This window comes from Prionailurus viverrinus, chromosome A3 (assembly GCF_022837055.1).
Source record: "Prionailurus viverrinus isolate Anna chromosome A3, UM_Priviv_1.0, whole genome shotgun sequence".
Taxonomy (NCBI): Eukaryota; Metazoa; Chordata; class Mammalia; order Carnivora; family Felidae; genus Prionailurus; species Prionailurus viverrinus.
The window spans coordinates 102431184-102449577 of NC_062563.1; the positions used below are offsets into that span (position 1 = coordinate 102431184).

General features: G+C 46.3%; 1 protein-coding gene across 2 annotated transcripts in view; it reads left to right on the forward strand.

Annotated features, from left to right (window-relative positions):
- RPIA (ribose 5-phosphate isomerase A) overlaps positions 1 to 18394 on the forward strand; it is a 75035-nt gene that overhangs the window by 25764 nt on the left and 30877 nt on the right. The window contains exon 1 of one of the 2 annotated variants that reach the window (XM_047852508.1): positions 18043 to 18378. The exons of the other annotated variant lie outside the window; for it this stretch is intronic. Within the exon in view, the coding sequence (XP_047708464.1) occupies positions 18094 to 18378 (285 nt within the window). The 5' untranslated portion in view covers positions 18043 to 18093. Of the gene's footprint in view, positions 1 to 18042; positions 18379 to 18394 lie in introns of those variants that run through there. 2 annotated transcript variants of the gene reach the window in all.

The following is an 18394-nucleotide window of genomic DNA, read 5'->3' on the forward strand; positions in this document are numbered from 1 at the left end:
AATGCTCAGACTATACCCTAGATCAACACAATCTGAATCTCTGGGAGTGGGAAGGAGGCATCAGTAATTTAAAAATCTCCCCCAGCGATTCCAATGTATGGCCAAGTTTGAGAACCAGTGTCTGGCCAGCACTGCTCAAACTTTAATATTCATACAAATCACCTGGGGATTTTGTTAAAGTGCAGCTTGTAATTAAGTATGAATAAGGCTTGAGATTCTGCATTTCTAAAAGCTCCCAGGTGATGTGGATGCTATTGGTCCATAACTCACTGGATTAACGAGGTACCAGAAACTCTGAGGAGGATACCAAGACTTCCACTGGGGGTAGAGTCAAGATGAAGTGAGACCAGGTATAGTGGATGCTGTGGATTGTGTCCCTCCGTGTCTGTTCCAGCCTCTTCTAATGTGCCTTCCTGCACTATAGAGGCAAGAAACTAAAAAACTTCATTTCCCATTGCATCTAGGGCTCTGAATCTGATTCCCATCCCACGAGTTGTAAACACTCAGGTGATATTTGAATTCAGGACTGAGGATGGTGGCAGAATACGAGGTCCCCATTTTTCTGTGTGGATTGTAGCGAAAGTTCTAGAGCTGGATGGATTGGGGCGGCACCTCCCAGTGCAGCAGAGCTCCTGGTAGACTGTCCTCAGTATGGGCTTGGGGATTGTTCCTGAAGGCTCAGCCTTCTAGATTCTGTGTCTTCAAGCCTTCCCACGATGCCGTAAGTTTAAGGACACGGAACTCTCTTATATGTGAAAAAAAAAAAAAACCCATGTTTTGTTTTATTTAGGTTTGTTTTTTGCTAGCCAAAGCCAAAGTCCTTTGAACTGGCATCCAACCTGCAAGAACTACTAGAATTATTAAATGCTTATTTGGAGGACTTTGAAAGAATGCCTTTCTGGAAGGGTGGGGGGACTCAGAGCTGACAATGAAGGAGGAGTTGAGGGGTTAAGAGAGGGAGACTCCCTTATTTTCCCAAGATCCCAACTGAATGGGAGTTTCCCGAGTCTGGGGTGAGGTTGTACCTGGGGGCCAAGCTGCCTTCTCTTTTGTAGCATGTCGCATCCCAACCTTAGGGACCAAGGAATCACTGTAAGGTGTCTGACAACCCACAAAGGCCTTTTATTTATTTATTGGGGGGGGGGGAGGGGCAGAAAGAGAGGGAGAGGGAGAGAGTCCTAAGCAGGCTCTGCACAGTCAGTTCGCGGGGCCCAATGCAGGGCTCCAACTCACGAACCGTGAGATCATGACCAGAGCTGAAATCAAGAGTCAGATGCTTAACCCACTGAGCCACCCAGGCGCCCCTACAGTAGATTTTTAATTATGAGTTTTGTTCAGTCAACAAATACTAGAAAAACAGCTGCTAGCTAGTAGAGGTCTACAAGATGTTTTCTCACATAGGTTAAACAAAACAAAACAAAAAAAAGGGCGCTCATACTCAGAGATTGGGTATCCCTGCCCGGTCCTTCTTGAAGTAGAGATTGGATGTTCCCGCTGTGATACAGGTATAAGAAGAGTTTGTTCATAGCTGGGCAAGCAAGGGAAACCTCACAGCCCCTCTGCCCTCACTTCGCGTGGAGATTCTGGGTCTGCTGTTCAGTTTGGGGGCTCTGGGTTTTGTTTTTATTAAGAAGCCTCCATTCTCGGGGCGCCTGGGTGGCGCAGTCGGTTAAGCGTCCGACTTCAGCCAGGTCACGATCTCGTGGTCCGTGAGTTCGAGCCCCGCGTCGGGCTCTGGGCTGATGGCTCAGAGCCTGGAGCCTGTTTCCGATTCTGTGTCTCCCTCTCTCTGCCCCTCCCCCGTTCATGCTCTCTCTCTGTCCCAAAAATAAATAAACGTTGAAAAAAAATTTTTTTTTAAAAAAAGAAGCCTCCATTCTCCCTCTGATTCAAGGTCACAGGGGGAGAGAAGTCCCACTTGGAAGCAGTCTGTGGTAGCAGCGTGAAAAAAGCCAGAAAATTCCGGACCCGTCGTACAAGTATTCACTCATTCAACAGTTCTTGACTCTCAATTATGTGCCAGGGAAAATACTCGACTCTGAGGGTGTTTGCTACCAGCCCCGTCCTCAGAAAGCTCCCAGCTGAGTGAGGGAGACGTGCAAATATGTGGGTGACCAAATGCAATGGTAAAAGCGACAGGATGGGGTGTTTTCAGTCAGGACCATGCTGAAAGTGATGGTGGCCTATCAATACAGAGAGTCAGTCATCTATCCTTCATTTTATACAGACTTCACCTCGGACTTTACCAAAGAGTCAGTAAGGGGAAGCTCATCTTTGTAGACATCTGTCTGTTCCCTCAGAGCCTACCCCCCTAAGGCTGGAGGACAGAACAACACTGGCTGACCATGCCTTGTGATTGGCTCAGACGAGGTTTGGGCCCCCCACCCCCACCCCCACCCCCACCCCCACCCCCATGCTCACCTGCCCTCCCCCACTGCTGCCCTTCTCAGGTGGCCCCGTTCTCAGGCACGGTCACTAGCACAGCTCTGAGTCATTACCACGGGACGTCTGTCTCTGCTCCCACCCTGGTCCTGCCAGATCAAACACACTGGCCACGGAGGCAATTCGCCGAGGAGCCCTGAGACCTGTTTGCCTTGACCACTTGTCACACTCGCCGCCCCATATCCGTGATTGATTTACGGGCCGTGTCCCAGGCCACAAGCCGGACTCCACGCTGGCGCCTGGGTTCCTCTGCCCCACTGTCCCTCTTTGTTTCCAGCATCGCCCACCCAGGTGACAGCCTTTCTGGCCCAGGCGGTCTGCCTTTGCGCGATCCTCCTCGCTTGTTTTAAGCCCTCATTTCGTGGCTGCTTTAACCACGCTGGACCAAATGCTCTTCACAACAGAATGCAGAGCTGTGTGTCTCCCGTGCTCCTTGGCCCCGGAGGGGAAGGAGGTGGGGCATTGCCGAAGACTGACCGCTTGTAGTTGAGTGTTTTCATTAGCACCCCCTGACCCGCCTCGGTCTGCCCCGAGTTTCATTCCCGAATCACGGTCCGTCTGCCTAGGCCCAGTCCAAAGGTGAAATGGGGTTTCCAGAAACCTATGGGCAGCATGACCACTTGGGGAACCTGCTACGGTTCGCTCGCTCTCTTACAGCTCTTGCCTTTGCTCCCCAGATTCTCAGCGCTGCCCTGTGGCTGGGGGGTACCCCGTAGGCTCCGCTGCTCTCTGGAACCTGACCCCTCCAATGGCACATTGGGGCTGAGTATCTGCCGTGATGGGGAAGGCTGGTCCTGTGTGCCCACCCCCGTTCATTTCAAGGGCTATGGCGGTTGCATCCTGAGATTCTACAAGAAACTTCCATTGGTTTTCTGCTCGGCTCCTGCGTCACAGGGGGCAGAAGGGGAAAACTGGTGGGATCCGGCAGCGAGTGTGCATGTCAGGGCTGAGAACGCTACAAGTGTTCATTGCTTTCGTGTTTCTCTCGTTTTTCCGCCACAGCTCCTCACTGTCTCGTCTCTCTCATCAGGGTGAAGTAGTGTGGACATGTTCCACATGCTTGGCATCTATCTCTGGGGGCACCATCCTGGGGCCGCACCGCAGACTCTTGGTGAGGTCGCAGGCTGGGCGACTCAGCTGCTTCTTAGCTACAAAGTAGGGAGTGGGAAACCAGGGTGAGATTCTGGTGGAGGAGATGTCCTTGGTGGCGGTTCTCTTTCCTTGGACCATGCTCTGTGCCTCACATGGCAGTGGGCAGGGGGGGGTGGGGGGTGGGGGTGGTTCTTCCCTGTCCAACACGGTGAGTTTAATCCAAACTGAATGGTTTCTCCACTTCTGCTCCAGCTCCCTCACCGTCCAGTCTTCCCACAGCAGCCAGGGAGATCTTTTTACAATGCAAACTGGGTCATGTCCTCCCCCCGTGTTAAGACTCTCCCATGGTTTCACTTTATCAACGACAAAATCCAAACTCCTTCCCAAGACCCATGAGTCCATGCCTGCACTGGCCCCTGCCTGCCCTGACAAACTCACCTCTTTTCCCACTTCCCTTTTCACTCTGCTCCAGCCGCACTGAGAGGATTTTGCTTTCACCAACACTTGTGTGGGGGTCTCGGCACATTGTCTGTAACACTTTCCCCCAGAACTTTCGATAGCTCCCTCCTTGGCTTCATTTGGGGCTCAGCTCAAATGCCACGTCCTCAGAGTGACCTTCTTCTGGCCCGACTGCATTCTCCTGGGCTTTGCTGTCTCCGATTTTCTTGTGGACGCTGCCCCAGGATTCAAAGTGTAGCTTAGGTCTACCGACGAGCTAGATGTGGTGCCGTGGTTGGCAGGCCACCTTGTAGGACTTTACACAGGGGGATTTAATAGAAAAACACCTTGCAGTAAGCATGCACACACAACCTAAAAGCAAATGTGCTGTATAGCATGATCATTTAACATGGCTCTGGTCCCCAGCCCTTCACTGGTATCTGTCATATGAGCCTGGATAAATATTTGCTATATTGTTAAATCAAGTTTAATTGAGTACATTATTGGACAACATTCAAAACCCCAGGGCCAGAAAATCTGCGGAAGTTGGGCTGTTCCAGAAATTCTTCACAGCAGGACACAGAGAAAGACTTCATAATCTAAATATAGCTGGTTACCATCGCCTCCAGTGACTAAATTGACCCTTCAAGAGAGAGGATGGTCTGCCACCTGGTGGTCCCTTTTAGCATCGCTCCCCCGTAAACCACCATGAATTCCTGCGTTAGCTCAATGTATCATAGAAGGTTAAGAGCAGAGAGAGTCCCTATGTTACGACTATACTTCTAACCACTAAAATAGAAAAACCTGACAAAGAATTAAAAAATTTTAATTTCTGTATAGTGGACACACAATGTTACATGAGTTTCAGGTGCACAACATACTGACTCAATTTCTCAGTACATTGTGCTATGCTCACCCTGAGTGTAGCTATTGTATAACTTTACGACAATATCATTGACTATATTCCCTATGCTGTGCCTTTTAGCCTCGTGACTGATTCATTCCATAATTAGAAGCCTGTGTCACCCACTCCTCTTCACCCATTTGCCCATCTCTTTACCCCCCCAAATATCTTTAAATGATTTGTGAATTCTTTTATATGAGGTATCTCATAACAGGGTAAGGAAAGAAGGGACACAAAAGTCTATGGAATATATATGTTAACTAGAAATTCCACATAGATTGCCTCTCTTCACCACAACCTCGTGGTATAGTCTTATATCTGTTTTACAGATCGTGAAATGGATACTCAGGGACTTTAAGACATTTCTCTGAGATTAAACAAGAAAATGAAGGGCACAGCACAATTCTTTATAGCTCCAAAGATGAAGTCAGGCTTTAATATTGCATCTTCCCGCTCATTTAACAGATCACCTGCTAAAAAATTAACTTCATTGCTGTGTAGTTTACATATAATCTAATTGTATGTTTTAACATTTTATGTTGAAACATTTACACATATAATATAGGAACAGGAAGTTGCAAATTTTGGAATTTGGAAAATTCCAAAACTGGAAAATTGATATTGGTACAGTGTTTGTGTGTGCTATTTTAGCATATGTGTAAATTCATGTAACCACTACTGCACTCAAGAGACCGACTGTTCCAGCACCACAAAGACCCCCTTTATAGTCACACTGTTTTGTGCTAGTCTCAGCCTGTCGACAGCGATGCTATTGGCTAGAAATGCCCGTATCGCCCGTACTGTGAGCCCCCACAGACATTTCCCCTTTTGGAGCCGATGATGTGGCTGGACTGGCCCTTGTAGTTTTTATTATGATCATTGGACACACCTCATCAACAATCACTAGAGAACTTTGAAAAAACAAGGTTTGTTACTCCCAAGTCCTGGAGGGTACCCTGCTTGTCCGGGGCCACACAGTGAGGTTGTGGGTAGAGAGAAACAGCATGGACTTGGGGCTCTGCCTCTATTGGGGTCAAGGGTGGCGTGCCTGGGGTCTCAGGTTCACCCTTTGGGGGAATGAAGACGTGGAAAGGGAAAGCAGGGTCACTCAGATGGTCAGTTATCTGGGTCAACCAGGGCTTTCTAAAAGGGGAACTTCATGGGTGGGGCAGTTTGGCTCTTTATCTAGTGGTGTAGTTGGCAATGTGTTTATTGGAGATGGACGTCTCTGAAGTGGAAAAGCTTAATGGCAGGCACTTACATTACAGTGAAAAAAAGGTGTTAGGCATCGACACCACACATCCTCACACCTCGCTTGCCCACCATTCCTAAAGCCCGTCACCATTAACCTGTTCTATAATGTCCTTTGACAATGTTATTTAATTGGAACCAGGCAGTATGTGACCTTTTGAGATTGGCTTTTCTTCACTCAGTATAAAGCTCTGAGGTCCATCCATGTTGTTGTGTGTGTCAATAGTTTGTTCTTTTGTAGTGATGAGTCTAGTGCCATGGAATGGATGTACCACACTTTGTTTCACCACCCACCCACTGAAGGACGTTTTTCTTATTAGACATAAAACTTTTGTTGGGTGCCTGGGTGGCTCAGTAGGTTAAGCGTCTGACTTTGGCTCAGGTCATGATCTCATGGTTCGTGAGTTCGAGCCCTGCATTGGGATCTCTGCTGTCAGCATAGAGCCTGCTTTGGATCCTCTGTCTCCCTTTCTCTCTGCTCCTACCCTGCTCATTCTCTCTCCCCTCCCGCCCCCTACCCCCCACACATACAAATAAACATTAGAAAAAAGAGAATGCTTTTGTGAACGTTCATGCCTAGGTTTTTGTGTGTGGACACGTTTCCATTTTTCTGGACTAAAAGTCTAGGAGTGCAATTGCCAGGTTATATTATAGTTGCATGTTTAGGGTTTTTTTTTAAGGTTTTTTTAAATGTTTATTTATTTATTTTGAGAGAGAGAGAGAGAGAGTGTGTGTGTGTGTGCACACACGAGTGGGGAAGGGACAGAGAGAGGGAGCTAGAGAATCCCAAGCGGGCTCTGCGCTGTCAGTGCGGAAACTGATGCAGGGCTCAATCTCAAGAACCATGAGATCATGACCCAAGCCAAAATCAAGAGTTGGACACTTAGCTGACTGAGCCACCCACGCTCCCCACATGGTTAGTTTTTTAACTAAAGTAGTTTGCCAAACTCCTTTCCGGAGTGATGTACTATTTTATCTTTCTATTAGCAGCGTAACAGAGATCCACTTTCTCCACATCCTTGTCAACGTTGGGTATTGTCACCCATTTTTATTTTGGCTGCTTTAATAGGTGTAAAGTGATAATTCTAGGGAGGGTCTCAATTTGTGTCTCCCTAATGGCTAGTGATGTTGAAAATCTTTTTGTGTGTTCATTTGCCTTCAGTATATCCTCTTCAGTTAAATGACTTTCATGTTTTCTGTTTGGAAACATGATTGGATTGTTTGTTTTTTTTTCTTCTCTCTCTCTCTTTTTATAATTCTTAAAAATATTTATTATTTTTGAGAGAGAGAGAGAGAGAGTGCTAGCAGGGGAGGGGCAGAGAGAGAGAGAGAGAGAATGAGACACACAATCCAAAGCAGGCTCCAGGCTCTGAGCTGTCAGCACAGAGCCTGACGCGGGGCTTGAACTCATGAACCGTGAGATCATGACCTGAGACGAAGTCGGACACTTAACCAAAATGAGCCACCCAGGTGCCCCCCCTTTTTTATTAAGTTTTGAGCATTCTTTTTTATCCTAGATATGTGTCCTTTTTCAGACTGGTGGCTTGCAAATATTTTCTCCTAGTCTGTAGCTTGTCTTTTCATCCTTTTCATCATTAACAGCATCCTTCACAGAGCAAAAGTTTTTAATTTTGATGGAAATCAATGTTTCGATTTTTCTTTTATGGATCATACTTTGGTATCACGTTTAAGAACTCTTCACCGAGTCCTAGGTCCTGAAAGTGTTCTCCTATGCAATTGTGGTATTGTGATATAATAGGAAATATATTTTGGTCTTTATCCATTGGCACACAACTCCTAAAACCCTTGTGATTTCCCAAGTGATAAGAGCTATAAGAGCAGCCTTTGTCATAGTATTTAACTTTTGTTCCCAGCTCCTGAAATAGCTTGAGATCATAAAGGTGAAAGCAATGTCTTGTGTTATTCATTACAATCCCCTTTCATCAACACCTGAGGTCAGGTTAATGAGGTGACTTTTAGAAAGCCCTTAAAGATGGGGTTGGGGGGAGCAGGGATGGGGAGAAGCTGGTTGCTGGGGGGAACCAATCTAGTGATTAGAGAGTTGTAACTTTCAGCCTCACTCCCACCTTAGGGAGGGAGACTGTTTAATCACCGATGGCCAGTGATTTAATGAATCATGCCTATGTAATGAAGCCTCCATAAAAATCCCATAAAATAAGGGGTTTGGAGAGCATCCAGGTTGGTGAACAAATGCAGATCCTGGGAGGGTGGTGCCCTGGAGATGGCATGAAAGTTTGGAGCCCTTTCCTGCATACCTTGCCTTATGCATCTCTTCTATCCGTCTGTTCCTAAATTGTATCCCTTTATAAGAAACTGATAGGGGCGCCTGGGTGGCTCAGTCGGTTAAGTGTCTGACTTTGGCTCAGGTCATGATCTTGCGGTCAGTGAGTTCGAGCCCCGCGTCAGGCTCTGTGCTGACAGCTCAGAGCCTGGAGCCTGTTTCAGATTCTGTGTCTCCGTCTCTCTCTGACCCTCTTCCGTTCATGCTCTGTCTCTCTCTGTCTCAAAAATAAATAAATGTTAAAAAAAAATTTATAAAAAAATAAAAAAACTGATAATCTAGTTTGTAAATTGTTTTCGTGAGTTCTGTGAGCTATTCTAGCATATTATTGAACCCAAAGAGGGGGTTGTGGGAACCTCCAATTTATAGCCAATTAGTAAGAAGCTTAGGTGATAACCTGGGACTTGTGATTGGCACTGAAGTGGGGGCTGTCTTTTTTTTTAAGTAATTTTTTTTAGTTAAATTTGTTTATTATTTATTTATTGAGAGGGGGGAGGGCACGAGGAGGGAGGGGGCAGAAAGAGAGGGAGAGAAAGACTCTCAAGCAGGCTCTGAGGTACTGTCAGCACAAGAGCCTGACGTGGGGCTTGATCCCACAAACTGTGAGATCATGACCTGAGCGGAAATCAAGAGTCAAATGCTTAACCAGCTGAGCCACCCAGTGCCCCTGAAGTGGGGGCTGTCTCTTGGGACCGAGCCCTTCACCTGGAGGGTCTGCGCTTACCCAGATAGATTGGGTCAGAACTGAATTGAATTATGGGATGCCCAGTTGGTATCTGCATAGAGTCAAAGAACTGGTTGGGGTAGGAAAACACCCACATATCTGGTGTCAAAAGTAAGTATTGAGAGTGGCAGTAGAACAGAGAGGAAAAAGGAGTTTTTCTTTTTATCTTTATTTTTGAGAGAGAGAGAGAGAGAGAATACAAGTTGGAGAGGGGCAGAGAGAGAGAGGGAGACACAGAATCCAAAGCAGGATCCAGGCTCTGAGCTGTCAGCACAGAGCCCGATGTGAGGCTTGAACTCACGAACCACGAGAACATGACCTGAGCCAAAGTCGGACACTTAACCAACTGAGCCCCCCAGGTGCCCCACTCACCTCCCATTCTTAACCACCTGGCATCACGCTCTTGGCCACATACTGGCCCCTCAGACCTGATGGCGGGTGTGAATGCTCTGGTTTTGACCTGGGACACGAGACTGCATGGGGTGGGTGGCAGGGGAGGGGGCGAAAGGAGTTTTCCTTTTAGTGATCTTTTAAACAAATTGTGGTTGTATGATTTACACTTAAATCTATGAACCATTGTGAATTAATTTTTTGTATGGTGTGTGAGGGTTAGATTGAGGGTCTTTTTTTTTTTTTTTGTCTTTTTGTTGTTGTTGTTGTTGTTTGTTTGTTTTGCTTAGGTTATTTGTGGTAGGCTGAATAGTGGCCCCTCCAAGATGTCCAAATCCTAGTATCTGGGACTTGTGAATGTTACCTTATATGGCAACAGGGATTTTGTAGATGTGATTAAGTTAAGGTTCTTGAGAGGGGGTGATTATCATGGATTATCCACGTGGGCCAGGTGTATCCACAAGGCTTCTACAAAAGGGAGAATTAGAGTGAGCAGTAGGAGATGTGACTATGGACCAAGATGTTGGAGGGGCACCTGGGTGGCTCAGTTGGTTAAGTGTCCGATTTCATCTTGGGTCATGATCTCATGGTTCATGAGTTTGAGTCCTGCATTGGGCTGTCTGCTGTCAGCACAGATCCTAGACCCCATCTTGGATCCTCTGTCCCCCTCTCTCGCTGCCCCTACCCTGTTTACACTCTCTGTCTCTCTCTCTCAAAAATAAATAAACATTAAAAAAAAAAAAGATGATGGAAAGATGTAGGAAGCAGCCATAAGCCAAGAAATGCAGGCAGTCTTTACCAGTGAGTACAAAGACAGGACTAAAAATTAGTTCTTCTAACTCAATTCCTTTTTCTTTCCATTACATCATATAGTTCTGTATGATGTTATATGTTAATCATATGTTATATATGTTAAATCATATTTTAATAAACTGTAAGCAATTATAGAATTTCTGGGTTGTACAAAATTTTAACATGTTAATTTTGTTAACATCCATCCATTCATCCATTCACTCATCCAATAACCATACACTGAGCGTCTACCTTGTGCCAGCATAAAGCTCTGAGGATATGGACATAAGAAGGGCAGGCTCCAGGCTCTGAATCAAGAAGCTTGCCCTCTTAGTGGGCAAAAATAGGCCTAGGCATGTACTGTGTTTCAGTGTGAAAAGTAGTGATGTGGTAAGTTTATCCAGGAGGCAAGGCCTGAGCTGGGTCTTAGGGGATGAGTAGGAGTTAGTCAGATGACAGTGCAGGCTGGGGGGATGACAGGGCTGTGGAGAGGACACTCTAGGTGGAAACACCAGTCTTGTAGAGGCATCGTGGCATGACAGAACGTGGTGCCCTGGGGAAACTTTGTTGGCTGGCTATGATGGGCGCTTGGTCACTGAGGATGCAGTGAGGAAGGACAGTGCTGAAGGAAAAGGCAAAGGTCAGCTCATGGAAAGCCCCTGCACACCTTGTCAGGAAGTTTGGAACTTAACGTGAGCACAATGAGGGGCCATTGTAAGATTTAAGCAGGGATAATGTGATCAGATTTGTTTTTTTGAAATTGCTCTGATGGTCGTGGAAGGGAGTTGAAACTGGCGAAAAGGACAGAAGTTATGAAGCTGCTGTGGTGATCTAGAATTGACAAGAGCCTGAACTGGGGGTGGGGGGGGGGTGGCTGTGGAACATAAAGACAAGGTCTGGGCTGACAGTTACAAGGGAGGCAGGACACATAGATAGAAAGTGATTATTTGGATATAGTGAAAGAGGGGACTGTTCCTAAAACCCTGGCTTGGAATTTGTTCATTCATTCATTACAATGGTTCTGGTTTGTTAGTTGCCTAAATGTATCATCTGCAGGGAAATAGAGACATTTCCAATGATCCGGTGTTGGTTATGATGGTACTTAACTAGAATAGCATTGTAAATCAACTTTCCCTTGCTTTGTGTCAAATATCTAGAATGAAAATTGCCCACAAAAGTATTTTTATTCCAGCAATTTTTTTTCCTTTACCACATTGCTCACTCACAGACCGTGTCCCTGACAGTGGCAGAGGGTAGTTGTGTAAACAGTAGCTGCCGACTCATTTTAATATTGTATTGATTGTTTAATGTATTTATAACCCCACCTGTTTCCAGGAGGAGCTCAGAACAGTCTACTTTGAACCACAAATACAGTAAGGGTGAACGCGATAGCAAAAGATAGACAGTCTTGGTCCTCCAATGCACAAGTGTCCCTGTGCTGTTTTCAGCTTCCTAGCATCCATTTCTTCCTCCCACCCAGTAACAGTACCCAATTTTTATTCTACCCCTCCTTTCCATAGTCCTTGGGCCAAGGTGACTCTAGCTTCTAAGGAATTTGAGGTTCGAACTAAATAAAATCCACCCCACCTCCCACCTCTACCCCCATTGGTTCTGAGTGGGCATATTCCCTAAGTTGGTCTAATTAAAGTCAAGCTGAGGGCTTTTGCTCAAAGGGTAGGAATGTCTGGAGACACCACTGGTCACAACTGCAGAGTGTGCGGGTGCTACTGACCTCTAGTGAACAAAGACCAGGGATGCTGCTGTTCCTTAAAACAAATAATTGTGTGGTTCAAAATGTCCACAGTGTGCTGAGTCTGAGAAATCCTGTGCCAGTTCCCCATAGCTTTAGAGAGATAGCATCCATGGGAGCCTTAACATTAGCATTGTAGGGAAAATTTTGTGCTTCGGTGGAAAACTCTGCATTGTCTAGATGGCAGAGGACACTCCTCTGGGTTATCTGATTCTATGAAAGCTATTTCAAAGGTCTGTAAGCTATAGATAACCAACAGCAATACAAAATTGTTCTTGATGGTAGTCTGCTCGTCTACATTCATTCTTCTCTAGGGTCATGGGAAGTCTGTCTAGCAGAGGTTCAATTGACATCCCAGTCCCGCTGTGGAATAAGTTTGTTTTGCCCCCACTGGCGTGTTCATTTCAATATCCCAATTCCATATAAATACATGATTTTTTTTTTTTTTACTTTAAACTGGTTGTAACACCTTCCTAGTTTCCCTCATTCACGAGCGACCTGAAACAGTAAACAATGTGTTCATTTTTAACCTGTGTAAGAGTCCTGCTTTGCCTATTTTTGTAGACTTCTCTTTTAATAGCATCATCTGCCTTTGAGGTGCCGAGGGAATGGGGTCACTTCCATGGGAAGATGCTCTGGTCTCCGGAGTGGAAGCGGGAACCTGGACTTCCATGTGAGCTTCAGGACAACAGGTGTTTGTCTGTGTGGCCCATTGCTGTAGTCCTGGTGCCTAGCATGGAGTAAATGCTCCATAAATATTTGCGGAATGAATATATGAGACAACTGAGTGGACACTTTCTGCTTGGGCTGAGTAGGTTGAGAAGGAAAAGGGTAAGGGAAGACATGTTCTCTATGGAAACAAAGAAGGGGAGATTTCTTGAAGGAGAGGGAAAAATTGATAATTTGTGTTAAATTTTGTAGGGTGTTAGCAAATTGGGGGCCCCTTCCGTCGCTGGTGGCTGTCTTATTTGGTACATATTGCATGATCCAGTCTAGGTAGTTGAGCATAATTTGAAAGAATAGGTGGTGACTTCTCTCCTTAGTGGATAGTGTGGCTTTGGGATAAATGTATTTCTTTCAAGGACTTCTGGTGTAAAAGTTAAAGGCATTCATAAAATAGATAAGGTGCAGCACTGCCTATATTTTGGTCCTGCTGAATATATAAGGGGACAATACAAGGTAAACTTAAACATGCTTGACTAATAGGAAATGTGCCAAAAAGTAGGAAAAACTTCTTTAAATCCACCAGCTGTGTTCCGTTACTGAAAAGTATAAAGTTTGAGCTTCTGAAAAGTCTGATCATAGCTTTTGTTGCCTAATAGCAGGAACTTTTGCTGTTAACCAGGAGGAGTACACAGAGATTTCTTGGGACCTTGGCTCTAAGGGAATTTGTTACAGTTAGTTCTGGAACATGCAAAAATTAATCTAGACACAGACCTTATAATCTTCACAAAAGTTAACTCAAAATGGACCACAGACCTAAATATAAAATGCAAAACTATGAAACTAGGAGATAACATAGGAGAAAATCCAGAGGACCGTGGGTTTGGCAATGATTCTTTAAATGCAACACCAAGAGCATGAGCCATGGAAGAAAGAATTGATAAACTGGATTTCATTAACATTAAAATGTTCTGCTCTGTGAAAGACACTTTCAAGAGAATTCGGAGACAAGCCACAGTCTGGGAAAAAATATTTGCAAAAGACATATCAGAGAAAGGACTGCTGTACAAACATACACAGAACTTTTAAAACCCAACAATAAGAACACAAACAATCTGATTTAAAAATGGGCCAAATGCCTTAACACACACCTCACCAAAGAAGATACACAGATGACAAATAAGCATATGAAAAGATATTCCACATCACATGTCAACCAGGAAATGCGAATCAAAATAACCGTGAGATACCATCACGCACCAATTAGACTGGTCTAAATCCAGAATATTGACAACACCAAATGCTGGTGAGGGTGAGGGGTAGCGGAAATAATAATTCATTGTTGATGGGAATGCAAAATGGTACAGCCCACTTTGTTTGTTTATTTAGTTATTTTGAATTTAAATTTTACTTGGCTAACGTGCTATGTTAACCTAGTTAACATGCAAAATGGTACAGCCACTTTGGAAGGCAGTTGGGCAGTTTGTTACAAAACTAAACCTCCTCTTACCATATGATCAAGCAATTGTGCTCCTTGCTATACCCAAAGGAGCTGAAAACTTATGTCCACACCTAGATCTGCACCCTGTTTATGGCAGCTTTACTCACAATTGTCGAACCCTGGAAGCAACTAAGATGTCCTTCAGTAGGTGAATGGATACATGAACTGTGGTACGTTCAGACAATGGAATATTATTCGGTTTTATTTATTTATTTATTTTTTCAACGTTTTTATTTATTTTTGGGACAGAGAGAGACAGAGCATGAACGGGGGAGGGGCAGAGAGAGAGGGAGACACAGAATCGGAAACAGGCTCCAGGCTCCGAGCCATCAGCCCAGAGCCCGACGCGGGGCTAGAACTCACGGACGGTGAGATCGTGACCTGGCTGAAGTCGGACGCTTAACCGACTGCGCCACCCAGGCGCCCCAATATTATTCGGTTTTAAAAAGAAGTGAGTTATCAAACCACAAAAAGATGCGGAGGAAACTTAAATGCGTACTTTTAAGTGAAAGAAGCCAATCTGAAAAGGCTACATAGTATATGATTCCAAGGATGTGACATTCTGAAAAAGGCAAAACCATGGAGACAGTAAAAGATCAGTGGTTTCCAGGGATTAAAGGGGAGGGAGAGATGAACAGACAGAGCACAGAGGATTTTTAGGGCAGTGAAACTACTCTGTATGATACTTCAGTGGTGGATACATGTTATTATACATTTGTCCAAATCCAGAGAATGTCCAACACCAAGGGTGACCCATTATGCACGCTGTGGACTCTGGGTGATAGGTCAATGTAGGTTCATCAACTGTAATAAATATATTGCTCTGGTGGGGGATGTCGATAGCGGTGGAAAGCTACGCATAGGTGGGGGCAAGACAGTATATATGGAATCTCTGTACTTTCTGCTCAATTTTGCTATGAATGTAAAACTGCTTTCAAAAGTAGAGTCTAGGGGTGCCTGGGTGGCTCAGTCCGTTAAGCGTCTGACTGCTGGTTTCAGCTCAGGTCATGATCTCATGGTTCGAGAGTTCAAGCCCTGAATTGGCTCCTGCGCTGACAGTGAAGAGGCTGCTCAGGATTCTGTCTCTCTCTCTGCCTCTCCTGCGCATTTTCTCCCTCAAAATAAATAGTCAGTCTATTAAAATATTATAATCAAAACATCTGAGCCATAAACCCAATAAATATTTAGATTATAATTTAGAAAAAAATTGAAGCCTCGGAGAGCCTGGAGTTAACCAACTTAAGAAAAACATGCTGATGGGTGTGCTTGGGTGGCTCAGTTGGTTAAGCATCTGACGCTTGGTTTTGGCTCAAGTCATGATCTCATGGTTTGTGTGTTCGAGCCCTGGATTCTTTCTCTACACGTGCTATCTCAAAATAAATAAACTTAAAAAAAAAAAGTGCTCATTTCCTACAGCTTCTTTTCCCACTAATAGAACTTTATGTCAGGCCACTTAAATGGTACTCAGGATGTAACCTTTTCCAATGGGGTGGGGGTGGGGCACAAGCAGCTGACCTCAGGTCTGTTCCTCTCCTGCTTGCACCCTACCCAGGTGTGGTACTACCAGGCCCAGGGGCCTCTACCTGAAGTCCCTTTCCTTTAAGCTGTGGCTGGGCCTTGAGTCAGGGAAATCGGCAAGGAAACAGTTGCTGTAAAAGAAATCAGGAATGCCTGCAGTGTGCTTCTTACATAGCCAACAGCTCCTGAGAGACAGGAAAAACAGTTGAGAGGCAGTTATTTGGGTCTGTTGTTTTATCACTGTTTCTTAGTGAAACTCGTTCTTAAACTCTTAAAACTGCTTGTAAGCTAATCAAAGCGGGAAATTATTCTGTGCCATGCCTGAGGTGGAGTGGGGGTGAGGGTGGAGAGTTGGTGGATGAGGGGAAGGAGGAGCCAAGGGCTGATGCCCTATATTCATTCATTCCGTAAATTCAGGCATCCAGTAGTGAACAAGAAACACAAGTTTTCTGTTTCTATTCTTGAAGTGGGAAATACAGGCAATAAACAAAGAAACAGGTTATTTAACAAGATGATGTTAGAGCAGAATAGGAGATGACGGGCATGAGGTGGGGACTGGGGGGCTGAGGATTGGGACAGGGGTACTTTATTAAGCGTGTGGGGAAGACGACTGAGCAGGCAGAGACCAGAATGAGGTGAGGGTGCCAACTGTGTGAGGGTCTCTAGCTAAAGGTGCGGTCAGTCTTAGAAAGGGCCCTTCTGCCTTCTCTGGATAACTCATTTATATACCAAGGTGGCAGAACAGGTTATTTTCTTTCTTTCTGGCCTCCTTCTTGAAATGAGACACAAATCCATTCCTTCTTTGGGGCTGGGTACCTGGTAAGTCTGACTGATGCTGCTCAAGGCTTCACAGAGAAATTCTTGGCGTATATCAAGACAAATGAGGTCATATGTATATATGCCAGCCTAAGCTAAGGAATGGGATAAGTGCTGTGGAGTTCAAAGGGGAGAAGGGCAATTCACAGGGCAACAAGAAAGATGTTTGGTAATTAGGTGTTTGCCCTGCTATACAGATGTTAGATAAAATTTATCATTGGTAATAACTCTCATTCTAGACAAGACACCCAATTTAGATACTTCTAGGCAGTTAAGGGAGGGGCAAAGTTTCTCTTGAGTTCCTCGGGGTCTGGATTGCTTTCAGTTCAAAACAGTCCACATGACAAAGTGGCACATTTTGGGGACACCTGTTCTGAATCCCTTCTTAAGGCATCAGCAAGGATTGCCAGGTCTCTGCCCGGCATCCATCCTGGAGGAAGTAAGCCATCCAAAACTGTCTGGTGCAGAACAACGTCTCAGGTTGGGAGCTCTAAACTTGTAGTCCAGGGCCTTCAGCTCTAATGATAAGATTTCAGTGTGTAACAGGACTCCAACCGTCTCAAGGGTTAACTTGCTTCAAGCTTATGCACTCTTTGCTTGCTGACCTAAGTCCCTTGGTCTACAGCAGAACCGGCCTAATTTCCTTGAGATTTGCCGGCCTTGAGGAATGAAGGCCCACGCTCTCCCAGAAGATAAGGCCTTACTACAGTCACAAACAGCCGCTGCTGACTCCAGCAAGTCTGTTTAAGGTCACATCCACATACGACTAGCTGCCTGGCACCTGCTTCTCTGCACTTAGCTCTCCTCCCTTTTCCAATGCCTTCCCCTTAAAAACCCTCAGGCTTCGCCTGATCAGGGAAGATGGTCTTTGAGAAGTTAGTCTACCATCTTCCCAGGTTGCCGGTTTCCTGAATAAAAAAATAACCTTCTTTTCCCACCGTTACTTGTCTCTCGAATATTGATTTTCCAGCAGGGAGCAGCTGAACCTGGGTTCAGAACCTGTTCTCTGTCCAATAACAAGCCCGCGCAAACCGCTTGTGCATTTCCCCGGGGAGTGTCTAGAGCGGTCACTCGCAAAAGGGGGCGACGTCTCCAGAACAGCGATTGGCCTAGGAACTCCACGGCCACGCTCCTACTACTGGAAAAACCGACAAGGTCAGCTTCACCACCCCTTTCTCGGTTGTGACGGCAGAAAGAAAAACCCCCGGGACCCTCCCAAGCGCGGCGTATTACCAAGCCTAGGTATGACGCCTAGGTTCGGACTTTGGCTACTTGGGCCACACGGGCCGTCGCACCGAAGGTCGTCGCGGGCTATTTGCTCGCCAGTCGCGCAGCATTGTGGGGCTGGTAGTCCCCGTTGGTGCGTGGGTGCGGGCTGCCGAAGCCACAGAACTACACCTCCCAGCAAGGACTCCGGCAGCAGCGGGCGCCACGTTCTGTGCGTGAGCGACCACACTTCCGGACGAGCCGGGGGGCGGGACCGTGGCGGAGGCTGGAGCTTGGCGTCGGGATGCAGCGCCCCGGGCCCTTCAGCACCCTCTACGGGCGGGTCTTGGCCCCGCTGCCCGGGCGGGCCGGGGGCGCGGCCTCGGGCGGAGGCGGGAACAGCTGGGGTGTCCTGGGTTCCCACGTGCAGCCTCCCGGGCGCACGCAGTCCGGGACCCGCGCCGGCGTCGGCGGTACAGGTACCTACGGCGGGGACGCCAACGGCGCCTGCCCGGCCCCCTCCACGATGTCCAAGGCCGAGGAGGCCAAGAAGCTGGCGGGCCGCGCGGCGGTGGAGAACCACGTGAGGGTGAGCAGCTCCGGGC